The sequence below is a fragment of the Sarcophilus harrisii genome, chromosome 3 (genome assembly GCF_902635505.1).
Source record: "Sarcophilus harrisii chromosome 3, mSarHar1.11, whole genome shotgun sequence".
Classification (NCBI taxonomy): domain Eukaryota; kingdom Metazoa; phylum Chordata; class Mammalia; order Dasyuromorphia; family Dasyuridae; genus Sarcophilus; species Sarcophilus harrisii.
In genome coordinates this window covers 73,314,387-73,333,369 of record NC_045428.1, presented here as the reverse complement: position 1 = coordinate 73,333,369, position 18,983 = coordinate 73,314,387, and the positions used below count along the sequence as shown (strand labels likewise).

Genomic DNA, 18,983 nt, shown 5'->3' with positions numbered 1-18,983 from the left:
CTCTGTTTGTTTCTGTCTCTCTCTGATTCTCTCAGTCTGTCTCTCAGTCTCTGTCTCTCTGTATCTGTCTCTCTGTCTCTCTTTCTCTCTTTGTCTCTCTGTCTCTCTCTCTCTGTCTCTGTCTCTCTCTGTGTCTCTATCTCTCTCTGTGTCTCTATCTCTGTCTCTGTTTCTCTGTCTCTGTCTCTCTCTCTGTCTCTCTGTCTGTCTCCCTCTCTCTCTCTCTCTCTCTCTCTCTCTCTCTCTCCAATTGACTAGTTATCAAAGGTCTTCTTATGACTAAATGTTTTTTTTTCCTTTCTCTTCCTCCATTCCAAATTGCTCATGAGTCAGCCTTGAGTCAGTGTCTTTCCTATATTTGCTTCCTGACTCCCAATCACTATTTGTCTCTTGAATTCCCATTTTTTTGTTCTTATATTTTTGTATATCCCTTCTATCTAGTATTTCACTCTTTTCCTACCCCTGACATCATCTTCTGCCCCTGAAGAATCCTAAAATCTATCTCGTCCCTTCCAATTTCTTAAGCATCACAGAGGACCTTTCAAGGATCCCCTAGATCTGACAGTCTAAAAGGGAAAATATGACCCTAATAATGATACCAGGTTGCTAAATATGTTCAAGAGAAGCTGGAAAGACAAAAGACAAAATTCACTTCATTTGTAGATCTTTCACACTCACACTTGTGGGACTGAATTGCTGGATATTTCTTTAGGCATAATTTAGACATATTGTTTCCTTTTAAGAGTATTGTAAGTTTTTTTAAAGCCAAGTTAGTAATTTCTGGAATAGCATTGTAGTTAGCTATTTAAAATAAGAAGAGCTCTTCATGTATAATGCCTCTCTAAAATAATCTGCTTATGGCTCAAGAAATATTTGATTTGGATTTCTTAAATTATAGATTTTTTTTTTCTCTCAGCATTTCATTTTCATTAGAACTTGGAAGACTATTTAATTGTGCAGGCTGATAAAATCAGATAAATCCTCGGATGGTTAAAGAAAAAAAATTTAAAAGGCAGGATATCAGATTTCTTCCTATGTTTGCTAACTTGCACCAGGATTTGAGGAAAATCATATAACTAACTTTTAGCTAGTTCCCAAACCTCCTTCTTTAAGCAAACAGATTTTTCTGTCCATCTCTGTGGACATGACCCTGACTCCAGATTGCTTATGCAGAAAAGAAGAAATAAGAATTTGTTTAATATTTAGAAAGTGCTTTGAAATTTGAAGATAAAATCAATCAATCAATCAGCATTTAGTAACTGCTACATGCCTGGAACTGTGCTAGATGCTAGGGATACAAAATTAAAAACAAAACATTCTCTGACCTCAAATAGCTTATGTTCTATCAAAAAAAAAAAAAAAGAAAGAAAGCAATGAATACATAATATGCATAAACCACTTTCCAAAATGGCCCCAGAGCCCTCGTTCAAAGCTAGTGATGTCTGTTAGCATGACTAGAAGCAAAGCTTTTCTCATTTTAAACCTTTATATTGTGCTTCCATAAAGGGGGGAAGGGCTTTAAAATGGTTTGGGAGTTAGTATGTTTTTAATATTTTTTTTTTTGGCTGAGGCATTTAAGATTAAGTGATTTGCCTAGGGTCACACAGCCAGGAAGCATTAAGTGTCTGAGACTTGATTTGAACTCAGGTTCTCCTGACTTCAAGGCTGGTGTTCTGTCTGTTATACCAAGTAGCTGCCCTTTATCATTTATTCTTAAATGAAATACATATGTGAGCAATATGTTCCATTCTCTTTTTAATATATTACTAAGCACTTTTCTTAATATAGAATGGAGTTGGAAATACCTAACGTTTTCTTTTCCCTCCCTACTATGTTTGCTTCTCAATGGGAGAACTAAGTTTAAGGGCTGGCAATAATGGGACAATAAGGGGTGACTCCATTTGTATTGCTAATTTAATCAATTTATGGTCCAGCATTTTTAAGCACCTCTTATGTGACTGGCATTGTGCTAGGCCTTGGGGATATAAAGACAACACTGAAACAATCCCTATTCACCAGAAACAAATTGTCAGGTTGATATTCCATAAGTAGAAGATAATATTCTTTGCCCTGGTAGGACACAAAAAATGTCTAGTTCGTCCATATTTACCCCAGGGGATAAATGAACTCATGTAAGTAAGAATTTAAGAGTCTTCTACCAATATCTGAAATATTTTATTTCTTCTGTATGGGATCACAAAGCTCATTATTCTAACCAGACAATCCTGAAACATTAGTATTATATTTATACAACACAACATTTTTCAAATTATTTTACATTATTATCTCATCTGATAATAAAACGGTGTCATTTATAATGCTTTGCTCAGCAAGTCTTTAAGGATAGATAGTGTGGGCTCTAGCGATGTTTTATATCATTTTGACACAGAGCTATAATCAGAAATTTTGTGTCTAAGGCTAGTATCACAGACTGTGCTTGGGATTAGCAGCAAAATATATGCATTCATTTCTGGTGGGTTCAGACTGAAAATCTTGCCCCCATAGTGGGAAATAGAGATTTTGAAACAATGGTATGGGAGGGAGAAGTTACCCTGAGTCCATCACTTAGTAGCTTCCTTTCCTCCCTAATGATCCAGGATAACTCTTTCATCTCTATGATATTGAAGGCATGTAAGTACCATCAATGTCACCAAGTTTGTAACATGAAAAAATTTCTGGCTTTACCACTCTATTATGGCTTTGTACCAAGAAATGAATAAATTTGCCCAAGATCCCTTGCTAATTAATTTCATTAGAATGTTGATCTGCTGATTATAATTCCAGGGCTCTATTTGTGAAATCAAGTTGATTAGAACTAGATTAGGCCATGGTAAAGCCTAGAATCACAGCTAGACAGTAGTTTTCTTTCCCTGAGTGCCAACTCTTCATGACCCCTTTTGGATTTTGTTGGTAAAGGTACTGGACTGGTTTGCCTTCTCCTTCTCCAACTAATTTTACAGATGAGGAAACTGAGGTAAACAGGATTAAATGACTTGTCCATAGGTCAGATTTGAATCATCCTGACACCAGACCTAGCACTCTACTGAACCACCTAACTGCCTACCTATGCATCAGGAGCAACATTTTATACTGTTTTTAAAGCAACTTTAGGAAGCCTCTCTGCTGGCAAATGTTCACATCCCAAATACCTCACACCCCACCTCTTGCCCAATTGGCTGAGTTTGGGGCCACATATGTACAAGCATCTTGATATTAAAGCCCAAGGAGAGAACCAAGCTGAATTGAAAGTTCTGATCTCATTCTGGTTTTGGATATGCATTCTGTAAAAAAAAAAATTTTAATTTTAAAAATGAAAAATACAACATAAGAATTGGGGTTCTTGGCCTGAAAGCTATGAACTGGTGTTTTTTTCATATAATAACTATATTGAAATATAATAAATTTCCTTTGAAATCTTACTATTTTGTTTTACATACTTACACAATTATTATGAGAAAGGCTTCCCCAGACTGTCAAAGGGCTCCACAAATCTAAAAAAAAAAAAAAAAAAGATTAAGAACTGCTGACATCCCTAGGGAGAGACAATAGCTGAACTCAAATCAAGATGAAAAAATTCCTCAGGTTATAGGGTTTGCTTGCAACACACACACACACACACACACACACACACACACAGTATATTATCTGGGTCAAATATGTTAGCCAATTTGAGGTAAATGCAGAATTAACCCAAGAGAATTAATGGGAGTATAAACCAATATCTTTTTTTTTCCTCTTTCTCATGGGTACCAGGATGAAAGCACACCTGTAAGCACCCATAGGCTTGCTCTAACTATGCTCATCAAAATTGTAAAATCTTTGGGTTGTGCCTATGGCTGTGGAGAAGGACACCGAGGGCTCTCTGGGGATCGTCTGAGACACCAGGTATTCCGAGAGAATGTAAGAGAATTAAAGTAGATTCCATCTCCCTTCCCCTTCCCCCTCCAGCTTATAAATAAATCCCTTGAAAATGAGGCACCATAGTTTCCTATTAAGTTGAATGCTTTGCAGCAATATAATGTCCTGGAAAATAAATGGTTTTAGTTATTTCAGGGCATTATAAAATCCAGATTTAGGAAAGTTTAATTGAGAAAAATGCTTTTGCCACTGGTCTCATATAGTCTGGCTGGCTCCAAATTGGTGAAAAGATTTGTAATTGAAATGTGTGAACAATAGCTTGAAATAAACATTATAAGATTAGATAAACAACTAATTTCATGTCATAAGCCATGTTGTTGGTTTTTTTTAATCACCTGGCTGGCTATGGCAATCATACATTTTAACTCTATTGGACAGGGAGGGGAATTAAATATTTAGTGTTTTATATAAAATATTATATTAATATTGATAGGAAATGCACTTTAGTGGGGGAAACATGGACAAATAGTAGCAGTAGATAGGATTAAGTTCCATGATTCTGTTCCATAACTGAACTGAATCTTTACTTCAAGATATCTAAGTTGATACATTTGAGATCTATGTGAAACTTGAAACTCAACAGTTTGGGTTTGTGGGCCTTATTCTAGAGGGAAAAAGATGTTGACTTGTTCTGATTCATTTGCATTTTAATGCTCTAGATCAGAGGTTCCCAAATTTTCTAATGTGAGTACTCATTCTTAACATCAAAAAACTTCTGGGACCCTTATATAATAGTAGTTTGTTGTCCATTAACTGGAAAAATATTCTGAATTTAATAATTCTTTTAAATGGATTTTTATTTTATTAATTGCCATAGCATCCATGTACATTTGTTTCTGAAAGATTTAGTCTATTAACATGATGCTGTTTGATGCATATTTGGGTTTGCAACTAATCCTTATAGTATCAAGGTCCCTCAAGTCCACAAATTGGGAACCCCTGCTCTAGATCCTTGGATTTTTTTTTTTAACTTTCCCCTTCAGAGCAAAATGAATTCTGAAAAACAAAGCATATGTGTGCTGAAATAGCTCTCACTTGTTATTTTAAGTTGAAACATGATTACTTGCTTTCTTTCTCAAGATTTTTTATTAAAAAATAAGGGACATAGGCAAACCTAAATCCTGGAGATCAATCTACAAATCTAATCAAAGTTTGAAGACCTTGCCAAATCTATTGCCAGCCCAATTTTTTAATATTAGATTTTGTCATGAATTATTCACCCAACATTATTAACATGCTGTTTCTTTGAGTAATTTCAGACCAATTTGGTTTCTTTCTCTCTTTATAACTTTTTTATTTATTTGTACTCATTTTTTAAATTTCAGCTTTATAGAAGTCTCAGTTCTGAGTCCTGGATCGTATTAGTTGATCTTAGATTCTGATCCATATAATTATTAGTAGTATTATAATTAAAAAGTAATTATATAATTATAAGCAAAATATAATTAATTGAAGAACAGTATTGCCTCTATCTTTACAGATCCATTTTTAATTTTTATCTTACTATACAATATGATTGACTATGTTTTGGACTTAAGAAAACATCCCACTATGGCCAGTTACTTAAGAAAGAAATATTACTTCATGATTGTTGTGATTGGAGTTGTTAAAAAAAAAACTCTTTGGTAACAAACAATTTAACCTAAGTTCTTAGGTTCTGGAGCATATACAACGGTATCAACATAAATATTTCTGACATGATCAAGATCTTTTCATAAAGAATGAAGCCATGTTAGAGAAATAACTTGGTATGATGGATGGAAAACAGGGCTTGGAATCAGGAATACCTGAATTCAAGTTCTGTTTTTAAGCTATACTCCTAGGCAATTCTGTAAGACTATAGAGAGGTCAATACCAAATTGTTTGTCTTTATTAATGGTGGAAGTTTCAGTTCCAGGAGCCCCCCATACTAGTAAAAATAGTAGGCTCTAATGCGAAGATTGGGAAAGAAAAAGATCAAAGAAGTTTCAGAGGAGCAGTTAACATTATTAGAATGTTAACTTAGTCTGCAAATGCTCCTTACATTAACTTGTAACCTAATTCTATACTAATAATATCAAAGAGATTTCCCCATAGATCTTAAATAAATATGTTACTATTGAACTGACTGGCTAGAAAAATAGATAGATTTCCCTAGAATTAAGCCTAATTTGTCTTACCATGTTTTTTGAAACCACACCCACCTCGTCATTTTTTATAATACAATTGTACTCCATTACAATCATGTGCCACAACTTATTCAGCCATTCCCCAAGTGATGAGCATCTCCTCAATTTCCAATTCTTTGCCACCACAAAAAGAACTGCTATAAATATTTTTGTACATATAGGTCTTTTACTTTGATTTCTTTGGGGTACAAACCTATTAGTGGTATTGTTGAATCAAAGACATAATTTTATAGCATTCATAATTTCAAATCTATTTTGTATGTGCCTATTTTCCCCTCATTCTTTTTAGCATTTTTCATTTCTAATAGATATGAAGTGGTACCTCAGAGTTGTTGTAATTTGTATTTCTCTAATTAATAGTGAGTTAGAACACTTTTTCATATGACTATAGATAGCTTTAATTTCTTCTGAAAACTCCCTATTTATATCCTTTTACCACTTATCAATTGGGGAATTGCTCTTATTTTTATAAATTTAAATCAGTTCCATACTCAGTATATATTTGAGAAATAAGATCTTTTTCAGAGAAATTTGCTGTAAATTTTTTTGATATTACTTCAATTATCTATGGTATCTTTTAGCATAATGTGGCTTTCCTGGTTATCTCTTTTAATTAGATCTGTTTTTTCTTTTGTTTTGTCTGAAATGGTGATTGTTACTCTTAATCTTTTTAACTTCAGCAGAAGTATATTAGATTTTACTTCAGTCTTTATTTTAAATCTGTGTGTATCTTTTTTACTTCAAGAGTATCTCTTATAAACAGCATATTATTGGATATACTATCTGCTTCCTTTTTATGACTCAGCTCATCCTATTCACATTCACACGTGTTATGATAACTGTGTAAATACTTCCACCACATTTTCGGTTGCTCCCCCTCCCCCCTTACTATGCTTCCTCAAAAGTTTAATTTGCTTCTAACTCTTAACATTCCCTCCTTTTTATCATTTCCTACTTTTGCCTTATTCCTTTTCCCTCCTATTTCCCTATTGAGCAAGTTACATTTCTATACACAACTGTGATTTGAGTACATTAGGAAACAAACTAATAATTCTAAATGTTAGTCTTTTCCAGGCAATTTTAAAAATGCCCAAGTTTCAGTACTAAAAAGTTTGGTTTTTAGCATTCATACTTAATGGAGTGTCTCATATGTCAAATTATCCTGGATCTGCCTTCCATAATCTGGCATCTATATATTGGCACTAGTTTTCCAGGGTCCAGGGTTCCTACTGGAACATCTGTCTTCAAGTCTGCCCTTTTTTGTTAGTTCTCTTGGTTATCATTATCAGTTCCCATTTTCCTCTAACAAAATTTGTGGTTTACTGGTCTTACTTTTATTCCCATAGAGCCAGTATCATTGCATTTTCTAAGATGTTAACTAAGCCAACAGGTAGACTAAAATGCTAATGAAGAGGCTTAAACAATCTCCTATTACTCCCAGATAATATATGTACATTGAATCTTGGGAATTTGGGGCTTGTAAGAAGTTTTGAGACTATCTACCACAACCCCTCATTTTAATACTCATTTTTTTGGAGATGATTCTCATGTTTTTCATGAATTTTTTCTGCTAAGAATTTTTAACTTGGGCATGAATGCTTGATTAATAGTTAACTTCTTGAGAGCAGGAGCTATGTGAGATATATATTTAGGATCAACGATTTAGAGATAAAAAGGACCTTCAGAGTCATCTAATCCAAATACCTTATTTTAAAGCTGAGGAACCAAGAGTCCAAGATTACACAATTAATAAAGAGTAGATTCAGGATCTGAACTTGGGTTCTCTGACCCTCACAGCCAGTGCTCTTTCTAATGTACCATCCTCAGCCTCATTAGAAGGCCTGAAACATAAGAATTGCTTGTATGTTTCTTGGGATTGAATGGAATAAACAGAACAGCAATAAGGAAAACAGAATAAATTTATACTTTCAGAAGGATTCCTGGTGATTCAGGGTGGGAAGAGGGGAATGATAACGGTCACTTAAGTAGATGCTCTTGACTTTTTTACTTTTCTTACTTCATTGCAGGCCCAGAACTGCCTCACTAAGCTTTATAAGCTAGATAAAATGCAGTTTCGACAAACCATGAGGGACTATGTGAACAAGGATTCCCTCAATAACGTAGTGGATTTCTTGCATGCTTTACTAGGATTCTGTATGGAACCAGTTACTGACAGTAAGTATGGCTGCCAGCATGAACACTAGGAGAGACCATGGTGAGGTAGACCATGCATTATTTGGGGGTCATCCCAAGTTCTTTGAGGTAGAATGTATTTAGAAATATATAAGCTTGTATTTCCACACTAACGAAGTAGGGGAAATAAGGGTGCTATCTTTAAAGACATCTACTGAGAAACATGCTATGAAAAATTTTACTCTGCAAAATATATCTTGATTAGTAATCTCTAATCTGCACTGAGGAAACTATAAGTGGTCTGATAGATCTTTATTCTTAGAAGTCTTTATTCTTGGTCCCTCAACTCTTTTTCAGCCTATGGATGGTTGGTCTCTCTTCCATATTCCTTATCTTTCTGGTGCAAGGGAATTGTGTCAAGGGCTCAAAGAAATTAAAAAGGAAATATGGACAGTTGCACATATATGTACATAGCTACATAACATGTGATATATGTACATATGTGTAATATATGTGTTATATGTTATATATAAATATAAACAAGCATATATATAAAAGCAATAAACAAAATAGAATTGAGACTTCAATTTGAAAATTGTCTCTATTTCTGCATTGTAGTATGTGACAGAAGAAATAAATTACACTAAAATTTTGTAGGTGTAGAGCTCTAAACTGTTCATATGTAAATGGCCAGAGGTAAACTCCTACAGAGACGGTCAGATCAAATCCTAGTTCTGTCACTTATTAGCCATGTGACCTTGGGCATATATGGCCTCAATTTTCTCTATCTGTAAACTGAAAGTATGTGACTAGATGACCCTTGAAATTCTTAAATATTTGATTCTTCTATCACTGTTCAAATATACTTGCTATATACAAACTTCATCAGTAACAGACAATGCAGTTCAAATGTATTTTTAATGTAGATGCAACTATATATTTCCATTCACGTTTGTTTTTCTTACTCTTTTTATAGCTTAAATAAAACAGTATCTGTAATAATATCTGTTAAAGTCACTATAAAGAAACAATTTGATGTACATAGAAACAAACTTTCTTTTCATGTCCCTTGTTACACTTTCTCTTATCACTAGGTGCCTCTTCTCCATCTAACCCTCAATGTAAGAAAAAAGACTGTCAACTGGGTTTAAACCATGGACATCACACCAAACAGAAAGGCAATTATGTATTTCCCAAGTATACAGCAATAGGAAAATTATTGATTGCAAAATATTGTGCATTTATACTACTGCTGGAAGACAAGTTCCTGACATGGAAAAGGAAGCAATATGTTCCTTTAACTAAACTAAACTAAAGATTAATTCAAAAGCCAATGATTAGTTGATCATGGACCCCAACTTGATTAAAGTTGGGGCCTCAGTCTTTGGTCATTCCCTATTCTTTACAGCCCACAGTCTAGTCAATGAGAATTTATTAAGCATTTACTATATACCCATTACTATGCTAAGTGCTGAAATACTAAGCAAAGCTAAAAGAAAAAGTCTCTGCCCTGAAGGAACTTACATTCTAATGAATATGCATTAATGATAATTATTTCTTCAATGCTAGATAGAGATATAGATGACCTGTAAGAGATTGAAGCTATTTGCTACCAGCATGCTTCCTTCTCTATGTCTTTGGGTATTTAATCAGGGTTTGGGGTGGAGGGCTAAAGAGGAAAGGTTGTATGGGTCCAGAACTCACCAATACTTCATGGATCCTTAGATATGAGGAGAGGGTTTAGTTAGGGGTTGCTAGGACATTTCTTTAATATCCTTTGGGCCTTTATGGCTCAAAACCACTAAAGATGAAATATTGGTTCATACCATCATACTTCCTTTCCTGGATTTCTCTGTGGCTTGCCTCCACAAAGATCCTCACATATTTCATTTCTTCTTTTGTTGCATCCTCTCTGTATTTTTGTAATTTGCCTCATATTTTGTCTCTGTGTCACAGTCTCTTCCTCCAACCCCTCCAAATACATTTTCTCATTAGGCATGCTAATTTTATAAGGCATAAGACTGACTTAGTCTTCTGCTCAAAAATTGCTTTTCTATTTTTTTTTTTTAACTCTTAATGCCTGTAGAATCAAATACAAATTCCTTAGCCCTGTTCTTAAGGTCTTTTTGTGACTTGTTTCCATCCTATTTTTCTAGCATAATTTCACATTAGTTGTAGATTATTATTACCACCACTTCTACTACTACTACTACTACTACTATTACCGCCACAATCACTGCCATCATCTAGTTGTATTCCTACTACTGCTTCTACCATTACTATCTAGCATTTTTATAGAATTTTATGATGTACAAAGAATTTGCATATTTTATCTCATTTATTCTTGTTTTTAATATTTTCCTATTCTCTCCCAATCAATTAATAATAATAATAATAATCTAGTATTCATATATGCTTTAAAGCTTACAGACTATTTACAAATATTTTCTCTTGCTTTATCCACACAACTCTGTGAGGCAGATGCTATTATTAGCCCCACTTTCCAAATAAGGAAACTGAGACAGATTGAAATTAAGTGACTTGTTTAGGGTCACTATCTAATTCTTATATGAAACAGAATTTGAATTTGGATCCTCCTAATTCCAGATTCAGTACTCCCTCCAATTTACCACTCCATTCTATTCAATGAGCATTTATTATGGAAATGTAAACCACTCCTTCCTCTACTCCACCCCCAAGAGTTTACATTTAATCAAGGAAGATTATAGATCTAAGCATATATGGCCACCACTCTAGTTGAAATTGCAACAGTAAAAACACTTCTCCAATGGACCATTAAAATTACCTCCAAATTGTCCTCTTTTTTATGTTTTTCCAATTTATTCTCCACATAGTTCCCAAAGTGATCATCTCAAAGTACAGGATTGGTTGTCTTTCCCCTACTCAATAAACTCCAGTAGTTTCTTATTACCGTATGAGTTAGAAATAAGCACCTTCTTGGTTTTTAAAATACTTTATAACCTAGCTCCACCCTATCATCTTGTTATGTATTACTAGATAGCCTTATTATATATTACTTTTTTTTTCATACTTTTTTTCATTATTGCTTAGTTAAATTAGCCTTGCTCCCACTTATCCTCCATATATCCTATATTAGACTCCCACCTTACCTTTAATCCTTTTATCATTTAATTCCTTTTTAACTCCAAATCCTTTTATTTAAAGGGCAAAGTCATATATCACCTTTTCCACAAAGGTGTTTCCTTCTCCTCAGCTGAAAGTAATCTCTTGTTTCCCTAAATTACATGCTTTATATCCCCAGAATATGATATAATCCCTTGTGCATACACTCACATTAAGGACCTGTGAATTCTTACATGTAGGAACTCCTGGTGTGAGAAACATCATCATTAACTGTTGATGACTTGGCCTCTAACTCCCTGCCTTTAAAAGTTGTTTGAGGGGCAGCTAGGTGTTGCAGTGGATAGAGCACCAGCCCTGAAGTCAGGAGGACCTAAATTCAAATCTGGTCTTAACACTTAACACTTCCTAGCTGTGTGACCCTGGGCCAGTCTCTTAACCCCAATTGCCTCAAAAAAAAAAAAAAAAAAAAAGTTGTTTGAAGCTCAGAAAACTTGAGTTTTCTATGGCCACACCACTACTGATTGTTAGAGGGAAGATCACACAAGAAAGAAGCATAGGATGGGGGAACATAATCACTATCCCTTATCCCATGCTTCTTCCTTGTGTATAGTTTGCCTTTTGCTATTAGTGCCTGATAAATGGTGGGGGTTTTGTTGTTGTTGTTGGATTAATTTCCTTGTCAGAATTCTCCTGCTCTTTTGCCTTGTGGTCTCATTTCATACATCCTCTCAGAATTTCCTTCCTATTCCTTCAGTTCAATAATTTAGGTGAGGACTTAGCAACCCATCACTGAAAATAGTGGTAAACTCTGTGATATACCATTTAGACTTTGTGGCCCCATTTCAAACAGAAGCAATCACTTTTTTAAAAAATGATTCTACATCTGAAGGTCTTTCCTTCTCAAAAAAAAAAAAAAAAAAAAAAAGATTAGGATTATAGAATCATATATTTAGAGTAGAAAGAAAACTTAGAGCTCAATTAATTCAACCCCTTCATTTAACAAATGAGGAAATTGAGGTACAAAGCCTTCCTGTAGTTCACATAGCTAGTATGCTAGAGCTAAGATTTGAATGCGGATTCTCTGATTGATCTGGCATTATTTCTGTTTTCGCCCTTAGATGCTATCAAAAGATTCTATAAACAAGATAAAAGTTACCTAAGAGAAGAGGCTATAAAGGAAGTGCTGTTTATTTGTTTCAAAGTCTGGAGGGTATTATTATGATTTCTGTTTCATTATGTGTCTTCTTTTGCTAGTGAATTGTTCACAGGATCCCATTGTTCCACTGGGCAAATTGCCTTTAAATTGTACCTCTGCTTTCCAGATAAGGCTGGGTTTGGGAATAACTTCACCACAGTGGACAACAAATCCACAGCCCAGAATGTAGAAGGTATTATTGTCAGTGCTATGTTTAAATCCCTCATCACCCGCTGTGCATCTACTACGCATGAACTACACAGCCCTGAAAACCTGGTGAGTATCTCTCTGCATGAGGATACGTCATCTCAAATACACAAGAGGGCTTAAAACCAGAGAAACAAAGAAGAGAAAAGACAGAGGAAGGTTTGGGGGGAAATAATAGACTGGAGAAAAGATTCTTCTATTTTGTCACTGTTCTGTCAGCAGTAGGAGTGAGTGATTCACTAGGGAATCTTAAGAGCACATTTACCTTCTCTTTATTCCACTTTCCTCACTGAAGAATTACTGAGATGGGAAAGAGGAGAGTAGAGAAGGAATATTACCACATATCTCATGAAAATCCTCTGATTCATGAGATGTTTGCAATGGACTTTGAGCTCCATCGCCTGCAGATTTACTTAAAATTGTTAAGCCCGGTCTTGGCTTGAATGTGGCAAGTTTTGAGTGAACTTTGTCCTGAGAATGAATTTACAAATAGCCAGCAAGCTTCATCGGAATAGTATGTACGAGGCTGCCCTTAAACCCTATAATTACTAAACTGAACATTTTAGGAAGATCTTGAAGAACAGAATGCCCTCTTAGTAGTTAGAAGTTCAGAATGACCAATTTCAGACAGTTCAACTACATGAGTTCAATTTGCTTGATTATATTTAATTTGCTACATAGCAGGGTTTTACAGAGGAGGTGGTGATGTCAAAGCAAATAAGAGAAAGAAAGGAAAGGATGTTAGTCATTTAAAAATACATAGAAGAAAATAAAAGAAGTTCAGAAGGGGTCACAAACAGTTAGGGCATTGTTGGAACTAACATTAAAAATGCTTGATGAAATAAGCCATACATAATGAAGATTCACAGTTTCATATGCTGTCTTCCTTTTCTCTTTGAATGGGGAAATGCTTGTGTTTGGGGTGTGTAAAAAAAATACTTTTAAAAGATAATAAAGTAGATATGGGTTACAACAAAATGCTAATGATTTTATGAACATCATTTCAAAAATTTTTTGTTTTTGTAATTAAAGCAAATATGCCATAGAGTAGTTGCCATTGTATATTAATTGAAGGCTATAATCTGACGTCTACTATTCCTAATAGCAGGACTAGGTTAATTAAATTCCCCATAACTGGGAATGGCCTGCAAGAGATGATCACTTAATTGCTTCAGAAGAAATTGTGGCTTGGGATAGTGTAGTCAAAGCTGACTGAAATAGATGCCTGCAGATCCTGCTGCACTCTAACAAGTTATACATGTAACATCCTTATATGCACAATTCTCCCCATTTGCACTTAAGTCAGTGGGGGGGGAAATGGGGTACAATTACTGTTCAAATTCAGAAAATCATTTAGAGTCTAAAGATGCAGATTTGAAAAGAGAATAAACAAAGCAAGGTCAAAATTAAAGCTATTTTTCCTAAATTACAAAATCATCAGAGCAAGGTGTCTCAAAAATATCTTTTAGAGGGTTTACTTATCCCCACTCTGGCCCCATCCTCATCACTGATTACAAGCAAGACAGTTTCATCACAAATATCCATATTTCAATGAACGGTAATAGACCAATTGGAATTGATTGACCAAAATAGTTCTTTAGATCCATACAGAACAAATAATGCTATTTAAATACCATTTTGAGCTAGAAGTATACAGGTTTTTATATGTAAGTTATAAAAGTGGCATGCATCTCTGAACTTATCCATTGTACCACATTGTTTTTTAAATGATCAGGCTTATTGCAGAAGAGAGTATATCAATTTTAGTTGAGGGGGTGATTTTTTAAAATACTTTTGGACAGAGGTAAAAGACTAGAACCAAAACCCCAAAGAAGTATCTGCTCTCCAGTTCTTTCTTTGATCATAATTAAGAATTGTCCATAGAAGACTTGGAATTAGAGAAATGGGGCTATAGTATTATAATTATTACATTGTATCTAATAATATTCTTAAAGTCTAATGTACCACAATTGACTTTATTCTTAAGTTAATTTTATTTTTTCAATTACCAAAAATCTATTTTATCTTCCATTCACCTTCCCTCTGGGGAAAAAAGTTGTAATAAACATGAATAGTTAATGAAAAAAAAAACTATTTCCACATTGACCATATCTAAAACACATTTTTTTCATATTTTACCCAGAGTCCCATCACTTTTCTGAAAGGAAGTGTGCAGCAAGCTTTATCAATGCTCCAGTATTGTGCTTGGTCATTGTGTTGATCAGAGTTATCTTTCAAAAGTTATCTTTGCGATGTTTTTGTTATTATATATGTTTTTCTCCTAGTTCTGCTCTTTTTACTCTTCTTTGGTTCATAACAAGGTCTTCTCATTTTTCTAAACTGTCCTTTTCATCATTCTTATTGCACAATGGCTTCTCATTACATATATTATATATGCACATTTATGTTGTTTATGTTCATGCACGTATACATACAAATATAACTTCAAAAATCTATTCATTTCCAATTTATGGGCACTACTTTAATTTCTAGGTCTTTGCTACCAGAAAAAAGAACTATTATAAATATTTTCACACATATGTATCTTTTAAAAATTTCTTTGATCTTTCAAGTACAGACCTAGTGACAATTTACTTTAATTTTTCTAGAAATGTAAGATGAAATTGTTCTTCATGTTTTCACTTGAAAGATTTCTATGTGTATTAAGTGCAGTGATAAATCACTCATTTTATTAACTTCAGCATGATCAGACTCCACAAGAAATCTATCTGTTGATACAGTTTCCTCTCTTTCCTGCTATACCTTATGCTTGTCATTACATAGGGGCTCTATTGTGACATCCGGCAGCTGGTTCAATTCATCAAAGAAGCTCATGGAAATGTTTTCAGGAGGGTGGCCCTGAGTGCCTTGCTAGACAGTGCAGAAAAGTTAGCCCCAGGGAAAAGATCAGAAGAGGCAGAGCAGGACTCAAAACCCTCAGGAAGCAAAAGGTATGTTTGTCTGTGGGAAAGGAACTCTTTGAATGTTTCTATCAATCTATGACAATGTAGTATTTTGTCCCTTTGCATTTTGTGTTCAGATCCTGGTGGTTTATAAGCATAGGAGTGGTTGACACTTTTCTTAACTAACAATGCCAATGTCTTGGATAAATATTAGGCTCAATAAAACAATGAGTATCGGTTCTACCCTTAGAAAGAAAAATGTGCATCAAATTCTCTCATACTTGTGATTTAAGTTAATGAAGAAATTAGTTAATGAGGCAAAATTGTACACATTTTAGTTATGTCCATTGATAATTATGATTTTGATCTTAGAGTAATAATCAGTGAATGGTACACCAGTTTCTGCACTTTGTAATAAAAGGGCTGAATCTGTGGATTTATGTATCTGTATCTATATCTATCTATATCTATATATATGTGTGTGTGTGTGTGTGTGTGTGTGTGTGTGTGTTATACTTATAGTCTTAGTTATTTAGGGTATGGAAAAGTTTAAGTACTTTGGTCAGGGTCACCTGAGCAGTATGAGTCAAAAGTGGGGCTTGGACCCACATTTTCTTGGTGTGAAGGCTAGTTTTCCACTATATCATATCTGCCTTTTTAGACATGGTTGAAGTAAAGCAGCAGAATATGATTGATAAAGACAATTTTTTAAGTTATTTTTATTAGAAATATCAAATTTAGTTTGATGTGTGATGAATAAAAAATTCTGTGTCCAGATATAAAGAGAAACCTCTAAATAAAAAAAAAATTCCCATGTCTTTTGTTTTTGCATCACAATCATTTCTAGATATACTATCAATTTCAGTTAAACTCTCTCTTGTAACAGAAATGCCAAAATGCCAAAAACCATATTATGTATACCATATACAACTAAAATAGTCCTCAGTCTCTCTAGTAATAGAAGAATAATAGAAGTTAATTTTCTAGTCTCCAGGACCAAGATTAGTTTTTCAATTACTCCATTTTTTTCCTTCTAATAATTGGCAATACTTAAATTTGAAGTTCTTCATGCTATATGAGTTAATAACTTTATTTGGAGAACATATTATCAGGATGTATTTTAATGTCAGAGGGAGTGTATCATAGTAGATAGAGGGCTAACCTTTGAGCAGAAGACTCTAGGTTCAGGTTCTCCTTCTGAAACATACTGTGTTTTCATGGGCAAGTCAATAATGTCTTAGTGCTGTGGACCAGTTCAAAAATAATTGGGAACTACTAATTTTTGCATAAGAATATATGTATTGATATACATATCTATGTGGGGTACAAATTCACTGAGTTTTAAAATGTGATATTATCTTCAATTTTTGTATTTTTATTTATTCTGTTAAACATTTCCTAATTCCATTTTAATCTTATTCTGGCTTTTACATTGTTATAGACCATATGGGTCACATGTTTAAAATCCCTGCTCTAGATATAGTTCTAAGATTATGAATCAGTTTCCTTATCTAAGATTTCTATATACATGAAATCATAGTTTCTGTATCTCTCCCAGCATGCCAGATGCTGAATTGTGTAGTAAATAGAGTTGGACTTGGTTCCAGAAAAGACTGAGTTCAAGATTCCCCTTTTCCCCTATCCCCCAGCACATTCTGCTTATATGACTCTGGGCAAATCCCTTTCAATGTTCTAAGCAACTCTTTAAATTGGAGAGAAGGTATTCATAGGCATTGGTAGAGGGAACTTCTCCATTTGGGAATTCTTAATTATTAATAAAATAACAGGTCCAATCTCTTTCCTACATTTAAAAGGAGCAAGAGCTAAATTCACATTTGTAATATCTTAATATAAAGTATATGTTATTATTAAGTGAGGGCATTTTCAACAGGATTAAAGATTGTGTTTTAGCATTGTGTGTATTATCAGCATCAAGTTTGTTTTTACAAATATCTGCCTACTTTATTGAATGGAAATGAACATATTTTAATTGATAGAATGAACTATTTCCATAGGTCTGAGGCTGGAATAGATAAAGGCCAGGTATCAGCAGCTGATGAGTGTCGCAGCTACATGTCTGGTCGCCCCTTGCAAACTCCAGAGCAGTAAGTAGCAAAGAAGCAGAGACACAACCCAATGACTTTTCAGTAAAGAAAAAATTCTATTATGGAATTGTTGAATTGTCCACTAAAATGGTTCACATTCATTTGTTCCTTTCTGATTCTTCTCCTTTCACCCTAGGCTAAGCCTTAGTCATCTCATAACTAGACTATTAAAGAGCTTTTAAAATTCTGTCTATATTATATTGTCCCTGTAGTTAATTTTTTCTATCATGAACAAATTCATTTTCTGAATATCTCATTTTGATTTGATAACATTCTTCTGCTATTCAAAAGTTTCTAGCTACTTTCTATTGCCAGTAAAAGTCAAACCCTTCAGTATGGTGACCAGAAATGCCTCTTAATCATATAATTTCTGACTGTCCAATCTTATTTCTTTTTTATTATTTAATTTTATTTCAATTTAACAAATATATTTTTTCTCCAACACTTGTAATAATTTACATAATCAAGCAAACAAATTTCTACATTATCTATATCAAAAAAGTCTCATTCTATACCCTGAGTCCATTACACTTCTGTCAGGAGATGGACAGTAGGCTTCACCATCTACCACTCATGATTATTTTCAATTTGGAATAGCAACACTTTTTCTTCCCTTCAATTGATCACTGAATCTATCCTTTCCCTCTTCTCTCCTTGAAGATTAAAAATTCTTGAACTTGTCCTGTGCCTCAAGGGTCCTCCCTCCCTCCCTCCCTCCCTTGATATTTCAGCCCCTGCCTCATACAGGAAAAACTACAATTTCCTTCAACCCCCTGGATGATGAAGATTATGCATCTTTTGTACTGCCTTCAGTGACTACCAGAAATCTGTGTACCTAAAAGAAATGGTCAAAGACTTACTGAATAAGTCTGTTGTATGATAAAGTATTAGTAGCAAATGAAATAAAAATACTATATCCTACTTTTGAATAAACATAGCTTCCCTTCTTTCCCAAAATTCTGATCCTTTTCCAATTGGGCCAATGCCCAATGCCCCTTCATCAGTTTCTCCGCTTCTCACATTCGCAAAGCTTAAAGATATCAAATCAGTGTTACCGTAATGTGGCAGATGTATAAGTGCTTAAAAAACAGAAGTAATGCTATGAAAAACTCATTAATAGTCTTTTCAAGCTATAATGTTATTTAACTGATGGTTCTGAAGGCATAGCCTATAAACATGCACCTCTCAATTAATTCATTTATAATCATATTTTAATCATCATCATATATTTCAGCAATGACAAATCAGC

General features: G+C 34.1%; 1 protein-coding gene across 12 annotated transcripts in view; it reads left to right on the top strand.

Annotated features, from left to right (window-relative positions):
- UNC80 (unc-80 homolog, NALCN channel complex subunit) overlaps positions 1-18,983 on the top strand; it is a 218,240-nt gene that overhangs the window by 48,321 nt on the left and 150,936 nt on the right. For 10 of the 12 annotated variants that reach the window (XM_031958131.1, XM_031958126.1, XM_031958128.1 and 7 more), the window contains exons 14-18: positions 3,754-3,900; positions 8,114-8,261; positions 12,647-12,795; positions 15,511-15,677; positions 17,645-17,734. In XM_031958131.1, the coding sequence (XP_031813991.1) occupies positions 3,754-3,900; positions 8,114-8,261; positions 12,647-12,795; positions 15,511-15,677; positions 17,645-17,734 (701 nt within the window). The remainder of the gene's footprint in view (positions 1-3,753; positions 3,901-8,113; positions 8,262-12,646; positions 12,796-15,510; positions 15,678-17,644; positions 17,735-18,983) is intronic. The other 2 variants (XM_031958127.1, XM_031958136.1) reach the window with 1 other exon arrangement.